Source organism: Phlebotomus papatasi, chromosome 3 (assembly GCF_024763615.1).
Source record: "Phlebotomus papatasi isolate M1 chromosome 3, Ppap_2.1, whole genome shotgun sequence".
Classification (NCBI taxonomy): domain Eukaryota; kingdom Metazoa; phylum Arthropoda; class Insecta; order Diptera; family Psychodidae; genus Phlebotomus; species Phlebotomus papatasi.
Window position 1 is genome coordinate 62,448,824 of NC_077224.1, and position 13,851 is coordinate 62,462,674.

At 33.4% G+C, this 13,851-nt stretch overlaps 1 protein-coding gene across 1 annotated transcript in view; it reads left to right on the forward strand.

Annotated features, from left to right (window-relative positions):
* The first annotated feature begins 6,420 nt into the window (after nt 1-6,420).
* Nucleotides 6,421-13,851, forward strand: part of LOC129807130 (protein O-mannosyl-transferase Tmtc3) — a 325,993-nt gene continuing 318,562 nt past the window's right edge. The window contains exon 1 of the mRNA XM_055856176.1: nt 6,421-8,517. Within this exon, the coding sequence (XP_055712151.1) occupies nt 8,320-8,517 (198 nt within the window). The 5' untranslated portion in view covers nt 6,421-8,319. The remainder of the gene's footprint in view (nt 8,518-13,851) is intronic.

Below are 13,851 nucleotides of genomic sequence, written 5' to 3' on the forward strand. Positions count from 1 at the left end.
CGCAACTTGTCCCAATCGTTTGGAAAATAGGGGAGACTGGAGCAGTAGTAAACATAGAGTAGCACGAAATACTGATATTTATGTCTACACTACTTGGACATAGGGGAAACTAGGGCACCACCAAACACGGGGTAGCACTAAACACTAATTTTTATTTCCAAACTATTTGGACTATCTCAACCATTTCTTCAGTAGACAAGCATCCTTATAGTGCCTATAAATTCCTATAGGTCTTGTCCTTAGAAGTTGAATATGTGATTAAAAAATCGCAGTGTTTGGTGCTACCCCATGTTTGGTGGCGCCACATTTTCCCCTATGCGGTAATTTTTTCAGTGGACAAAAGAACCCTATTTTATCTATCAGTTCATATAGGTCTCATTTTCTAAAGCCTAATATCTAAAAAAATCAGTATTTATTGCTACCCTATGTTTAATTCTATCAAAGTTTCCCTTACGTTTTCTAAAGCCTTAGTATCATTTAACGGTATTTTTGTGACAAAAATTAAACTAAAATGTTTATCAATGATAATTCACTATCAGAATGATGTGCGTATCCCATTAGACATATACAATGTTCTCTCAAGGTTCAAAATATACTGAAATGTCACGAAACATTGAGAGTTCTGAGATATACATCCCCCGGCACTGAAATATATCTATTATCTTCCATTCGTTGGGGACGGTAAAAACTAGAAACTTCCTATCACTTATATTCAAGTTGTGATTCCCATTCCAAAGAAAATATTCTCGTATTCCGTATGACTTTATGAGAATTTACTGCCCCAGGTAATATTCTACCTGAGATCCCTCGGTTTCATCCATATACATATGAAGATGGAAATCTGCACTTGAAAATGAGATATTTTTCTCCAAATTCTGGGTTTCCTTGTAGGTATCAATCCAAACAGGATGTGTGGATTGTAGTGCGGAAAAGTCAACTATTTCCAAGTGTTTGCCGAATTGATCTGGGGTGAAAATGAAAATGAGAGGAATGGGGCTAAGCGGAAAATTTCTTGTTTTGCAACTGTGCTTGAAAATCGTGGAAATTGATGCAATGGAATGGGAAGGGATAAAAGGTCAACAGGGGTGGTTTTCATTGCCAACGGCCAATGTATATAAATGATATTATTCGGGAAATTGTCATGATGGATCGACGCATGTGCTAAATTTTCCAAGAGCCACGGGGTATTTTTCAACCAAACGCCAGCATTTATCCCCCTCTTTCTGCATCCCTTAGTTTTTTTTACCCCATAACTATGTGTATATTTTAAGAAGTAAGCAACCCCACCTAGACCCTCTCTATGGAGTATTTTTTTGCCATAACTTACACAACCTAGTGTGTGCTATTTTGTAATGAAATTTTATGGGGTGCAGGGGAGAGTCATTCAACCCTTTCCTTTTCACTATATGTATATATAAAACTACAGGGGAGTTCAATATTTATGTTCACGAAGCTGTTTCATATCGAAAATGACACTTAAGCTGGTAGTTATTTTTAATGGATAATATTTCATTGGTTCCCACCTATAGTATCTTAAGGAATTTGATGTTTTATGTAGGGGAAGATGGAGTAGTATCAGACATGCATGATTTTCGAAAATTAATATATTTTGGAATAATAAACTGATTATACGGAAAATGTGCAATATATTTTAAAACAGCCAATATCCAAGTGAAATTGTCTGAACTTAGTTAGCTTGAATGTTTGTTAAATGAGTTTAAAAGGGAACATCAGGTACTTGACACTGTTCTACGCTCCCCTATTGTAAGAGAAAGTGACCCGTCTTTTAATATTTCAATGTTTCTCTTATTTCCCAAAGCAAAAATATATTTAATAATTGAAATCAATAAAGAAAATATTTAACAGGGCAGACTGGGGCAAATTTAGTCACGCATGTTATTAGATATTACGATGTTATAGTTTTCCTTAGTTAGAAGGAATATTAAGCAAAGCATAATTTGATCGAAGTAAACACATTCCTTTCTATTCTTTAAAATATTTATAAACCTGATAATTACATATTTTGTGAATTATACTTCATTAAAAAAATTATTTGATGATTAATTTTGCTCCCACTCTCCCGTATTATTATCTATGATTTATAAAACAGAATTTCTTCTGCCTTTGTATGCTGGCGCATTCAAAGGTAGATCACTTTATTCGACTCGCAATTATGCCAAATATTCATATATTCTGGCCCAAACCATCAAATAAAATTATCAAAAATATCGGCGTCGCGAGCCCAGTAGGGGAATTCTGTAATTTTTGTGGCATTGTCACGCGTGAGTTCGAAACCTGACAATGCCATTCGAGCTTTTTTTGTCATATCATATGAGTTCGAAAATGCAATTCATTAAATTTTTAATTAAATCCCTTTACTTGATGATTTTATGAAAATACAGCACATCTTGGTGGATTTGTTTAACATAATTCATTGTCATTTGAATTGCCAGAAATCTGAAATATGTGAGTTCTGACAATGCCACGTGAGCTGAAATGGCAATGTCACGGCTACAGAATCGCATTTTCGAAAAAGCTCTCCATACTTGAAAAATTTTCTCTGTGTAAGATTCAAACACAATGTCTCATATGGCATTGCCAGAGCGTTACAGAATTCCCCTCCAGGACATTTAGATTAAAATCAGACGTCTGTCGATCCCCCGCCACTTTGGGGAGATGTTGTAAAAAATAACAAGAGTATTTAATAATCTTTTGAGCAGCATTAAGAATTATTACTTTCATTTCTAACTGTTTGTCTCTAATATAGGGTAAAGTGGTACAAGTTGGACAGTGGTACAAGTTGGACAATGGTACAATTTGGACAGGGCTTTTTGTCTTGATAAATTTAGTACTTCATTTTTATTTGTATATTTTTAATGCTTTAGTTTTATAATTTGGTTCCTTGCGCTTAAAAACAAATATTGTACTGTATTTATCAGGAAAAAAGCCATGTCCAACTTGTACCGGCGAATTGTCCAACTTGTAACACTAATTCCAAATTATATCACTTTACCCTAGTCGCGGGCTAAGAATAGCCAGATTAACCTTCCATGTCTCTTTTTTCTTCGCTACATTAAAAGTTTTCAATAGAAAGAATCTATAGAATATATGGAATCACTCGAAAGTTTACAATTCCCGAAATTCGAAAACACATTAAATATGATTTATTTAATTTACAGAATAAACAGAACCACAAAATGGCATAAATGGGAACCATGGAATACCATGTTGAATCATTATTAAATGAATCACATATTTGGAATATTGTAAGAAAATCATGAATTAATGAAATATCTACTGAAACTATATTGAAATTAAAGAAATTTCAATCTTGGTTATCTCCTCCCTTGCTGTAAATTTAATTTTTTTTAATAACGAATTTATTAGGGTGGCATTCTTTAATGTATACCTGGGTTCTACTTCTAAAAAGTCTGTTTTCTCTTTGTTAATCTAAAAAAGAAATAAGAAAATTTTAAAAATCCAATTTATGTTTGGTTCCAAAGACTCTGACATTAAAAAATTGGAAAAATTAACAAAAACTTAGAAGTTTGATTAAAGCTATCTAGTAACGTTACAAGTCTTGAGGCCGAGGAAAAGTTGCGTACCTTTGAAACACGGTTCCTTTTTCTTTTAGGGGGAAGTGGGGCACCTCTGAATTTTGGCACTTTTGAAATTAAATTTTTTCACCTATTTTTAAATCAAACTGAGCCTTATGTTAACATAATCACAGCAAACAGACTGGGCTTTTCTACATGGTCATTGCTTTTTTATGCCTTCCTTGATTTTTTACACGTGGAAAAAATAATCAAAAAATTGCGGCACCAAACCAATTTTTGCACTAATTTGATGTTTTTTAGGCCTTATGAGACAATATTCTTTATAAAGAAAATGATATTATTAGTAAAATTTTCCGATTTTAAGTGCCTTGAGCAAAGATCAAAAAGCAATTGACCGGTCAATTGCTTTTTGCTTTTGATTCGAGGTGTGTCGATTTGGTAAATTTTACTAATAAATCTTTTTTTTTTTAAGAATATTGTCTCATAAGGCGTAAAAAATATCAAATTAGTGCAAAATTTGGTTTGGTGCTGCAATTTTTTGAATATTTTTTCCATGTGTAAAAAAACAATGAACCATGTACCATGACCATGTAGAAAAGCCCAGTCTGTTCGCTGTGAATTTAGCTATTTGATTTGTGGAGCTAAATTATGTCATTGATTCTGTTACTGGATTCTATTTAAAAATAGAAGAAAAAATCCAATTTCAAAACTGCCACAATTCAAAGGTAACCAAATTTTTCGTAGGGGAATGTAGGCATGGTTCGAACAGAGTCAACCTTCAAACGATGCGAATTTTCACTTTCTTTGCAAAGAGCTGACCTACCATTCCCGATATCGTTTCATAAGCTTATTAATGATCTATCTTATGGCTAAGAAATGACGAACTAGCTCTTTGCAAGCAGAGAGAAAGTTTGCGTTGTTTGAAGGTTCACTCTGTGCGAACCATGCCAATATTCCCCCCTGTATTTAAATAGAACTGGACCAAATCAAGCTATAAATCTTTAGAAACCAATTGTGAAGCTAAATTATATTATGAAAAGGCTCAGTTCCATTGAAAAATAGGAGAAAAATCTATTTCAAAGGTGCTCCAATTTAAAAGTGTCACACTTTCCCCTATGTTCTACACAAAATGACAATTTTTGCATTAATTTTACGCCCAGGACTTATGTCCTCTAGACACTAGAGAAATTTATGTCCATATTTGGTAGTTTGTCCTACACAGGCGTAGGCCGTTTACTTGAATATGGATATAGATTTCTCTACTGTGTAGAAATCATTAGGGAAGACCAGTGTAGAATTAGCCACCAAATGATATTTTTCATTGCTTATAATTTGTACAAAAAACGTTTGTATGAGGCTGATAAATATTTCAATGAATAATAAGGGAGGTATATATCTTTAGAATAAAGACTGGTTTCCTCAATATTCCTTCGAAGACAAACTAATACAATGCGTGGCTAATTCTACCACGGTCTCCCCTACTGAGAGATATTTCATATCACTGTCAATTTTTCAAAAAATAAAATAAAATAAAAAAAACGTCATTTTTTATTGAATTATATATCAGAGAAAATTGTGGAAAAATTAAGAAAGCTTTAAAGGCTTATTAAAAAATTTATAGAGTAATTTTCTTTTATTTTTTATAAGTGAAAGTAAACATTTGATCTCCAAATAAAATACCACCCAATTTTTTTTCTCAAGAAGTACCCAGTTCTTTTGGAATTTTTGGTCATAAAAGTATATGAATTATGAGCATCCCTGTGCAAAATATAGAATTTAATTTGTTTGATTAAATTTTTTCATCATATATTTTGTAGACTGTTCATTTATCTAGGTATCCCCAACAGTAATGGTCTATTTTCATGTTTATCCTCAATTCACAGATGAAACCAATTGGGGTTTCTAATCATTGGCAGCATATTCTGGGATCTATGATGGGGAAGGAGCTGATTTATTGGATCAATGCCATTAAATTTTTGGCACAAAATTGTCTCTCTCTAAAAATTATATTTGAGAGTCTTAATTTGCTTGGCTGGCCCTTTTTTTTTTATTATTATCAAATTATACACTGTTGCCCTCGAACCCCTCTCATTCACTCCATTGCTAAACTCCATCACTTTGCCGTGTGTAATTGCTGGAGAATTTTCACATTTTATGGAGTTAGGGCCAGACCCCACCGAGCTAGCAAAAAAGCGTGAACCCCAACCGCCATGGGGTTCGGCGAAGCCCGCGTAAATTCATATCAGACCAGCACAGCAATAAAATTTTATTTTCTATATTTTCTCCACACGCAGCAATGTGAAATGGTTTCAATCATAACGCTTGATAGCATACTGCAATTACAACACAAATCAAATTTGCTCCTTTCTCGTTGGGTCTCCCCACCTTTTTTGACAGCCTACAACCACATATTTCTCCTTCTGAGGGGCTGTAAATCCACCATGCGGGGTGACACTCCGAACAAATTATCATTCTAATGCGCTGCGCATACTCGGAAAATTCCGGTCGTGAGCGCTAGAATAAACATCGTGATTGTCGTGAGTGCGATGGTGAGCGAAATGAGAGAGTTAGGGGTTGATGATTGTTTTTCTATTTCTCTCTCTTTCTCTCTATTCTCGCGGTTTTTCTCTAAGTTTTGCCTAAATTCTGGAGTATTTTGGGCAAAGTATTGACATTTGTGTTACCATCTTCATGGTCATTCATCCGGTATCCTCCAGAGTTCTGCACAAAAAGACCATCGAGAGCAAATGAAGAAGATGGGAGAGAGAGAGAGATTTGGCACACTTCTCACAGGGAATGATGATGATGATGACGAGAGCGAGACAGTAACATAGTAACGAATATAAGGGGGCAATGTACGTGAATATAAAAGAGAACACTCAGTCAATGGAATACTGCTTTGGCAGACGGTTCTGATACCCGTTAAAAGTCACAACGCACGCAAGTTGTGAGACACTTGAGGACTGCCTTTAGTGTCAGTGACATCCGAGAAAACTGAGTAGACCGGGAGATCCTTAAAATTTTCGCGAATCTACCGTAATTTCCGTTTTTCGGATATCGTAACGATAGGCACAATTGGTTCTGAATAGAGAAATCCGAAATACACTGTGCATTTGGGCAAAATACATGGATGATATTTGTGGTTAAATACGATTTTATTGGAGATATTTCATGACATTTCCCATCTAAACTCTTGTCCACTGGAGATATTTGGTCTGATATGGGTCCAGTGACATTTTCAACCTAACCATTGATTGGTATTATGTGAAAAACCAGTGGATGTGGAGTGTTTTTGCTGGGGCTGAAAGTATTTTGGAATTGAAGAAAAACATCTGACAGAGAGTGACATTTCAAACGTCATTCGGTTCGGTGCGTGCTATAAATGTTAAATTGTGAAATATTCATGGGATTTTAACGGACTTTTTTCCCATCGACGTGAATTTGTGCGTGAATATCGTGAAAAATGTGAATTTGTAATGTGCTAAATAGTTAAAAAAAATCACAGAGAACGCAAGGAAAAATAGTGACGCGGTACTTTGCCATATGTTGCGAATAGAGAATTCGAGATTTTCGCAAGGGTAGCAAGTTTGATAAGCTTATATTATCCACAAATCTCAAGTATTCACAAGACACAACAAACATTTCAAAGTTTGAGGAGAATTTGATTAGATTGAAGTTGGACCCATTGAAGGAACCCAAAGTGAAAATCCAAATCACATCTCTGTCCCATTATTAGTTTCAATCTACCAACCCCTGCTCTCTAGAACGAATGACTCCTTAGCAATTGAGACTCAACAATGTGCACGATTTTCAACGTTGGTCCACCCTCTTAGGACACATTACTCCCTCGAATGAAATTCCTTCTACCCAAAATTGAGGATGAGAGGAATCCTATAAATTGAAGTAGTGTAATTCTGTCCCTTGGTCATTCGCTTTGTACATGTGAGTTTTAGAACAAGAAGAGAATTTTGGTGGTGAGTTTTGGGAGAGACAAGTTTAGCAAAGGCAAAAGCAGAAATTGGAACAGTTTTGTGGTAAAATAGGACATGACTATATTGTTGTACCCAAAGAAGGAACTTGGTAATTGTTAAAATCGATCTGTGTTGTGCTTGAGCGCCAGTTGACTAGGAAAATTGTCGTCGTGTCTCTGGCGAGTTTTTGCGTCAACGCACTTCTTGTTGCGACAATTTACATATAATTGGGAATTCTATCAACTTGCCATACCAGACTAACAAGTGCACCGGTGCAAAAACCAATTCCAATAGAAACGGACGCAACAACCACCAACTTCTGTATCGATAAATTATCTCACGACGCGACAGTGGCAAAGAGGAATATCTTGAACTGTTTTAATGTGAACGAATTGTGTGAAGACAGAGATAAAAGGGAGATACAAGAATTGCCTTCTTTTTGCTCATCCTACCCCACCCGAAAATTGCCACAAATTAGCTGGGAGTGTTTGAAGCAGGAGGCCAAAAGTGCCAAAGGTACTTTGCCAATAGTCCACAAAATAATTCTTCAACACCGGTGAACATTAATAAACCGGGTACTTTAAACGATGTGCTGAACTTAAGATACAAAGAGACAAAAAAAAACTTAAAACTCTCAAGAAGAGAATACCATGAGATGTGAAGTTTCTTGCATTTTCTCCACTAATAAAGTGTAGTTGTTTTACCGCTTATAAATTCAATTAGGTGTCAAAATTGTCCAGGAAAGTTTGTCTGTAACTTTTTTGAGGAATAAGCTGAACAATCTCTCGAAAATGGCTATTACAATGTCACCACAGCACTTTTTTGGATTTATCATAGCACTTACGTGTATCCTGTGCTACCACAATAGTTTAAATTGTGGTTTTGTGTTTGATGACATTAGTGCTATTAAGGAGAATAAAGACCTGCGACCTCATACACCGTGGAAGAATATTTTCTTCAATGATTTCTGGGGTACACCAATGCAAAAGGTAAATTCAAGTACCATTCCTATAGTCATGGACCCCAAAAAAAAACCAACCCATCATCCCGATTCTATATACTGCGAAACACTCTTCTTTTTGCACATCCAGAACAGCTTTTGTTTGTTTACCCTTTCTCACCCTTGCCGTTTGTCGGACTGTGTGCTTCATCAAGCTTTTGGTATTTCCCAAATGGACACAAACATAGCAATGAATTATTAAATTCTGAAATTTATTTTAAAGTTAAATTGTCAAATTTATTTATACAGCAATGAAATATTAAAATGGTGCTGAAGTAAATTGATAAATTTATTTGTAGTGGCAATATTGTTTGTTCTACATGATAAAAAAAAACGTTTCTACACAAAATGAGGAATTACAAAGGGTGAACTGGAGATGTGATGTTGTTATCGTAAACTCAAGGGGCAAATAAGTATGGTTAGCGAGTGAATCATAAGGGGGTGATCGGCTGATTGACATTGATAAGTATGTCTGTGATCGTCTGATTCGTAGCTAAAGTAAGTTGTTACCTCCACTCAAAAAAATTTGTGAGAGAATTCGCTTACATTTGGGATGCGTCAGAAGGACTTCCACTTGGTGTGGTAAATTTGTATACAAATCGTAAGCGTTTTTAGCACCATTCTGTAGATTCAAGTAGCATCGTTTTGTTAATAAATTTTAAATTTTGTATCAAAATGTACCCAAAAATATGAAATTATGTTAGAGATTTTTGTGTCATTTTGTTAATGATTTTGTACTCAAATGAAACCCAATTTTAGCATTCTTTTGAACCACTATTTATATTCACATAGAAAATAAAATTACATTTTTTTATTACAATTGTTTTATTCATTAAATTAAATTTCTATTTACAATTACCTTAGTAACAATAAATATTTAAAGCAAAGAAGAAGATGATTAGCAATTATTTAAATTGCCATCTTTCTTTCTCGATCCGTGAATTTGTTTTTTTGTCAAAAGCTCAGCAGCGTTGATTAGAACAGTTCTTTGAACTCCAAAGTACTTTCGAAGCTCCTAAAAAAATTAAAATAATTCATAAAAAGTAAAAAGATAAATATTAATAAAGTGTAAGAACAAAAAGCAGACCAATGTTAGAAAAGTACAATTAAATCTAACAAGTATAATCTGACTTATAAAAGGAGATTTTTTAAAATTCTGTAAATGTTTGTATCGATTTTTTTCTAAATTATTAAAGACTCAATTTGTTCAGCAAAAAATCAACATTGGTAATATTAATTCCACAAACTTTAAGAACAATAAAATTACTTTAACTAGGAATAATATGTCAAATCTATCAAATGTCAAGGCATAAACCTAAGTCAGACTTCCTATTTCTCTAAAATAATTTCAAAGACCTCATGAAAATGTTTAGGATTATCAAGGTACTAACAGTTTTTTAACCAAAATTTTGATCTTGGAAATATTTGACAGTGTGAAATTTTGATCTTGATCTTGGTCTCAGAATAGAGACTATTGTTGGGACAAATTCATAATAAAGAAGGTAAAAATCAGCTTGACATCTTAGCATAGACATGATTTAGTAATTCTTGATCAATTTTACGTTTATAACAGAGCAAAATGTAATATTTCACCGACCACAACTGTTTTTGACTTTATGTTAGATATATTTTTGCTACGATTTGAGTCCTTTACTAATCAAAAAATTAAATTACCTTCGAAATAAGAGTAGGCATCACATTTGGATTTTCCATGACATTCCTACAAGCCTCAGGATTTACATATCTCAAGAGAACGTCTTCATTGGCATCGGTGAGACACGGAATTTCGCCTTCTAAAATTTTTAAAATCCCTCCTTTTATGGGTGGTTGACTGCGCACTGCAAATTATACGAAAAATAAATAAATAAAATCAAGAATTAAAAAAAAAAACGTAAATAAATTTAAGCCTAATAATAAAAGACTAAAAGGAGAAAATGAGCACAGAAAGAAATTATCACTTTTTCAGCTCCTGATCACGAATATATGTGTGCCTAAAAAGCTTTCCCTGCCATTCGTCTAGCCGGGATCTTGAGCTTGTAAATGGCACAAGGTGTATCAATTAAGTAAAATCAACTTGATGGAGTTTCAATATATTTTCTTAAAGAAGACTAACCTATAAATACGTGTGATGCTTCGAATTAATAACAATCCCCAATTGATGGAGCATACAATGTTTCCCTATTGATGGGACCAATGGGTTACTCAAGTTTGGAATACCGACATATTTTTCCGTTAGAACCCATAGAATCCACGGAATCCCTCATAAAATTCTGATAGAATCTGAAATGATATTCCTTCAAGAATCACTGGAATCAATTTGGAAATGGAATTGCTAGAATCAAATGGAATCACAGAATCATTCTTTACTAAAACTCCGCGATAAATAATGATAACTGAAAGTACATTACAGATTTCTAAGAATTAAGGCATTACATTTAAACGTACACTTTTAATGTAAGGCACTACATTTTGTCCTATCCCAGCTAACACATTAATTACTTATTAAGTACTTAATAGGTTCTTAACTCAATGACTTAATTTTAAGGAGTTGTAGAACATACAACTATTTAAAAAATATATGAAAATGAGACAAACGTCAGCGCTTTGTGGTGAGTAGTGAAACTAATATGGCATGACTCAGCCTTAAGACTAAGTACTTAATTAAGGTCTTTGTTAAGGTCCTTAATTAAGTCGTTTGTATTAAGGACACGAAAATTATTTTAACTAAGTACTTAATTAAGTACCTTCAACTAAGCGCTTTTCAAGGAGTTACCCTAATGCATATAAAACATGTATTTTTAATTCTTCATATTGTTTATTTCTGAAATAAAAGTCAAAATTACACTTTTGCTCAATTGGCCTAATTGGCAAGATGAACATGTTGCTATCGCAGCTTTGTTATATTGTCCGGCACAACACTTTTTCCCCAGTTGCAAGTATTGCTGGATGGTACTCTTGTTGTCCTCAAATTTCTCCTGAGAAATTAAGATGCATCTGGAACAAAAAATCAAAGGAACGATCAAATAAAAAATTAATAATATTCAAAACTTTTGAAAAAGTAAACTCCCGAAACGTTAGTTTATGAGACTCCATGAAGTTATGAACTTCCGGCTCTCGGATTACGCGAGTGGGACAGCAGAGAGCATTCTTCAAAATTTGGTAATTTTGTGGGTAATTTACACTCCCGGATCACACACTGAAGAGACGATTTTACAAAAAAATGGATCAGTTATTGGAAATTTAGGCTTCTGTATCGCAAGTTGAAAACATAAAAGAAAAAATTTAATAGATTTTGTGATACTTGTGGACTTAATAACATTTCAGGATTACAAGGTATAGGGAGTACGGGGAGAACCTTGAGTTATATGTACTTACCACATGAAAATGCAAAGAAAGATGTTAAGTTAAATAAATTGTAATCCGATTTTGATTATTTTAAATAGTTCAGATAGCACATAATCAGATTTAATTTATTTCAAAAAATTAGCCGTTTTTGCTTTAAGGAAAAGAAATTAAAAGCACCTTTCGTTTGTTTTTTTTACTTTCTTACAACGATTACAACAAAATTTCTCTTTACATTTCACGTCGTTTCTTGATATCAGATTATTTTCAAGTACGAAAAGACTTACAAAAAAATCGGGTGGAAATTCTGATAAAGAAAAATTATTTTTTACAAGCCTAAAATCAAGAATTTAATTTATATTCAATTTTTCCGCGAATTTTGTGAGCTAAAAATTTCCTAAAGCCATCAACATAGCTTTGCTTTGAAGAAAATGACGGTAAATGTTGATCAAAAGTGGACAGAAAAAAGATATTTTTTAGAAAAAGTTGTATTTTTTAGAGTCGCAAATACTTTCTTTCAAAAATTTAATTCTAACCCTAATTTGATTATTTTGAGGCCTGATATGAAAATGTTTATAGCTATTTCCTAATAAAACCTGTTCCATGGCGTCTTTGTAGCTCTTCCTATTTCAAAAATTTCCTCTAGGTTCTCTAAACATTCTGTTTTGAAAATCTTTAAAATTAGATGTCGCGCAAGGCTTTTTGTGTATTATTTTGGAAAGCTCAGAAAATTTAACAACAAACATTTCAAAACCGTAGAAGGGTCTTGTGTGAAAATGATCTTATGGTGAAATAAATCTTAGTGTTTTTGAATTAAGTTTAGTTTTATAATTTCATGTTTTTATGCAATACTAAAGATGGTCGAGTGGATAAAATTAAGCGTAAAATTGCAAAATAATTAAAAGAACGGTTCAGGGGATGGGCACCTTTGGGGTATAGGGGCTCCGTCAACGTTCAAAAATTGAGGATATTACTAATCGCAATAAAATATTTAAATATAGCTCAATATTGTAGATCAATCTTCAAACTTCTTAAACATTTTTCTCTTAAAAAGTTGCATTTCAGGCCTACAAAATATGTTGGAATTAATGTTTGGATTTTAGAAGTGTGGAAATGTGACAGAAAAAAAATGAAATTTGATCCAAAGATAAACGAAATTGATCGTATTTAGCAACATCTGAAATTCAATAAATTCAAAGATATTGGGGAGATACAGAATCACAGAATGGAATAATTGAGAATCACAGAATACAGAATTGAATTATTAAGAGAATAATACATTTGGAATCACTGGAATCACATTGGAATCACACGGAACAAACGGAATATGAAAACAAATTTTCGATCTTGAGTAACATCAAATCTTTTTTAAACTCTTTAGAAATAGATTTGCTATATCAGAAATCAAAATTAGTTAATAGTTAAAGAACTATTAAAGATAAAAGTTGAGCTGTTTTCCACCCAAAAATTATGTCACCCGCAAAAGGTGAAAGAGGACATGTAAAAATATAATTCATCAGCAATTTTTCGTAAATAGGAAAAATTAAGTTAATGTGTCACCAAAATACAACAGAAATTATTTAGAAAATATGAAATTTGAAGTGGGAATATTAGAATTGTATAAAAGGTAGGAAAATTGTAAAAACAAATCAGAATGAAAAAGCCAGCTTCAAGAGTTTCACTCAACTATTTAGCGGCAGCTACTAAGAAGTAAGTGCCAAATAATTTAAGCAAGTACTGTAGAAAAAATTGCCGTGTAGATAAAATTTTCTCACCTTTGTCACGGGTTGGAAGGCCACTTTCTTGCCAGTTTTCTCTGTGATTTTTTTGCCAAGTTTCCGTTGAGATCTTTTGTGGTAAAAATTGTTAAAAAATGTACTAAAATTGTCATATTAATTTATTAACTTAAGAAAATTTTCCATCTAGAACATCCTAGAACCTTCCCACCAATGCAAAACGTCCCCTACCCAACGAAACCCAC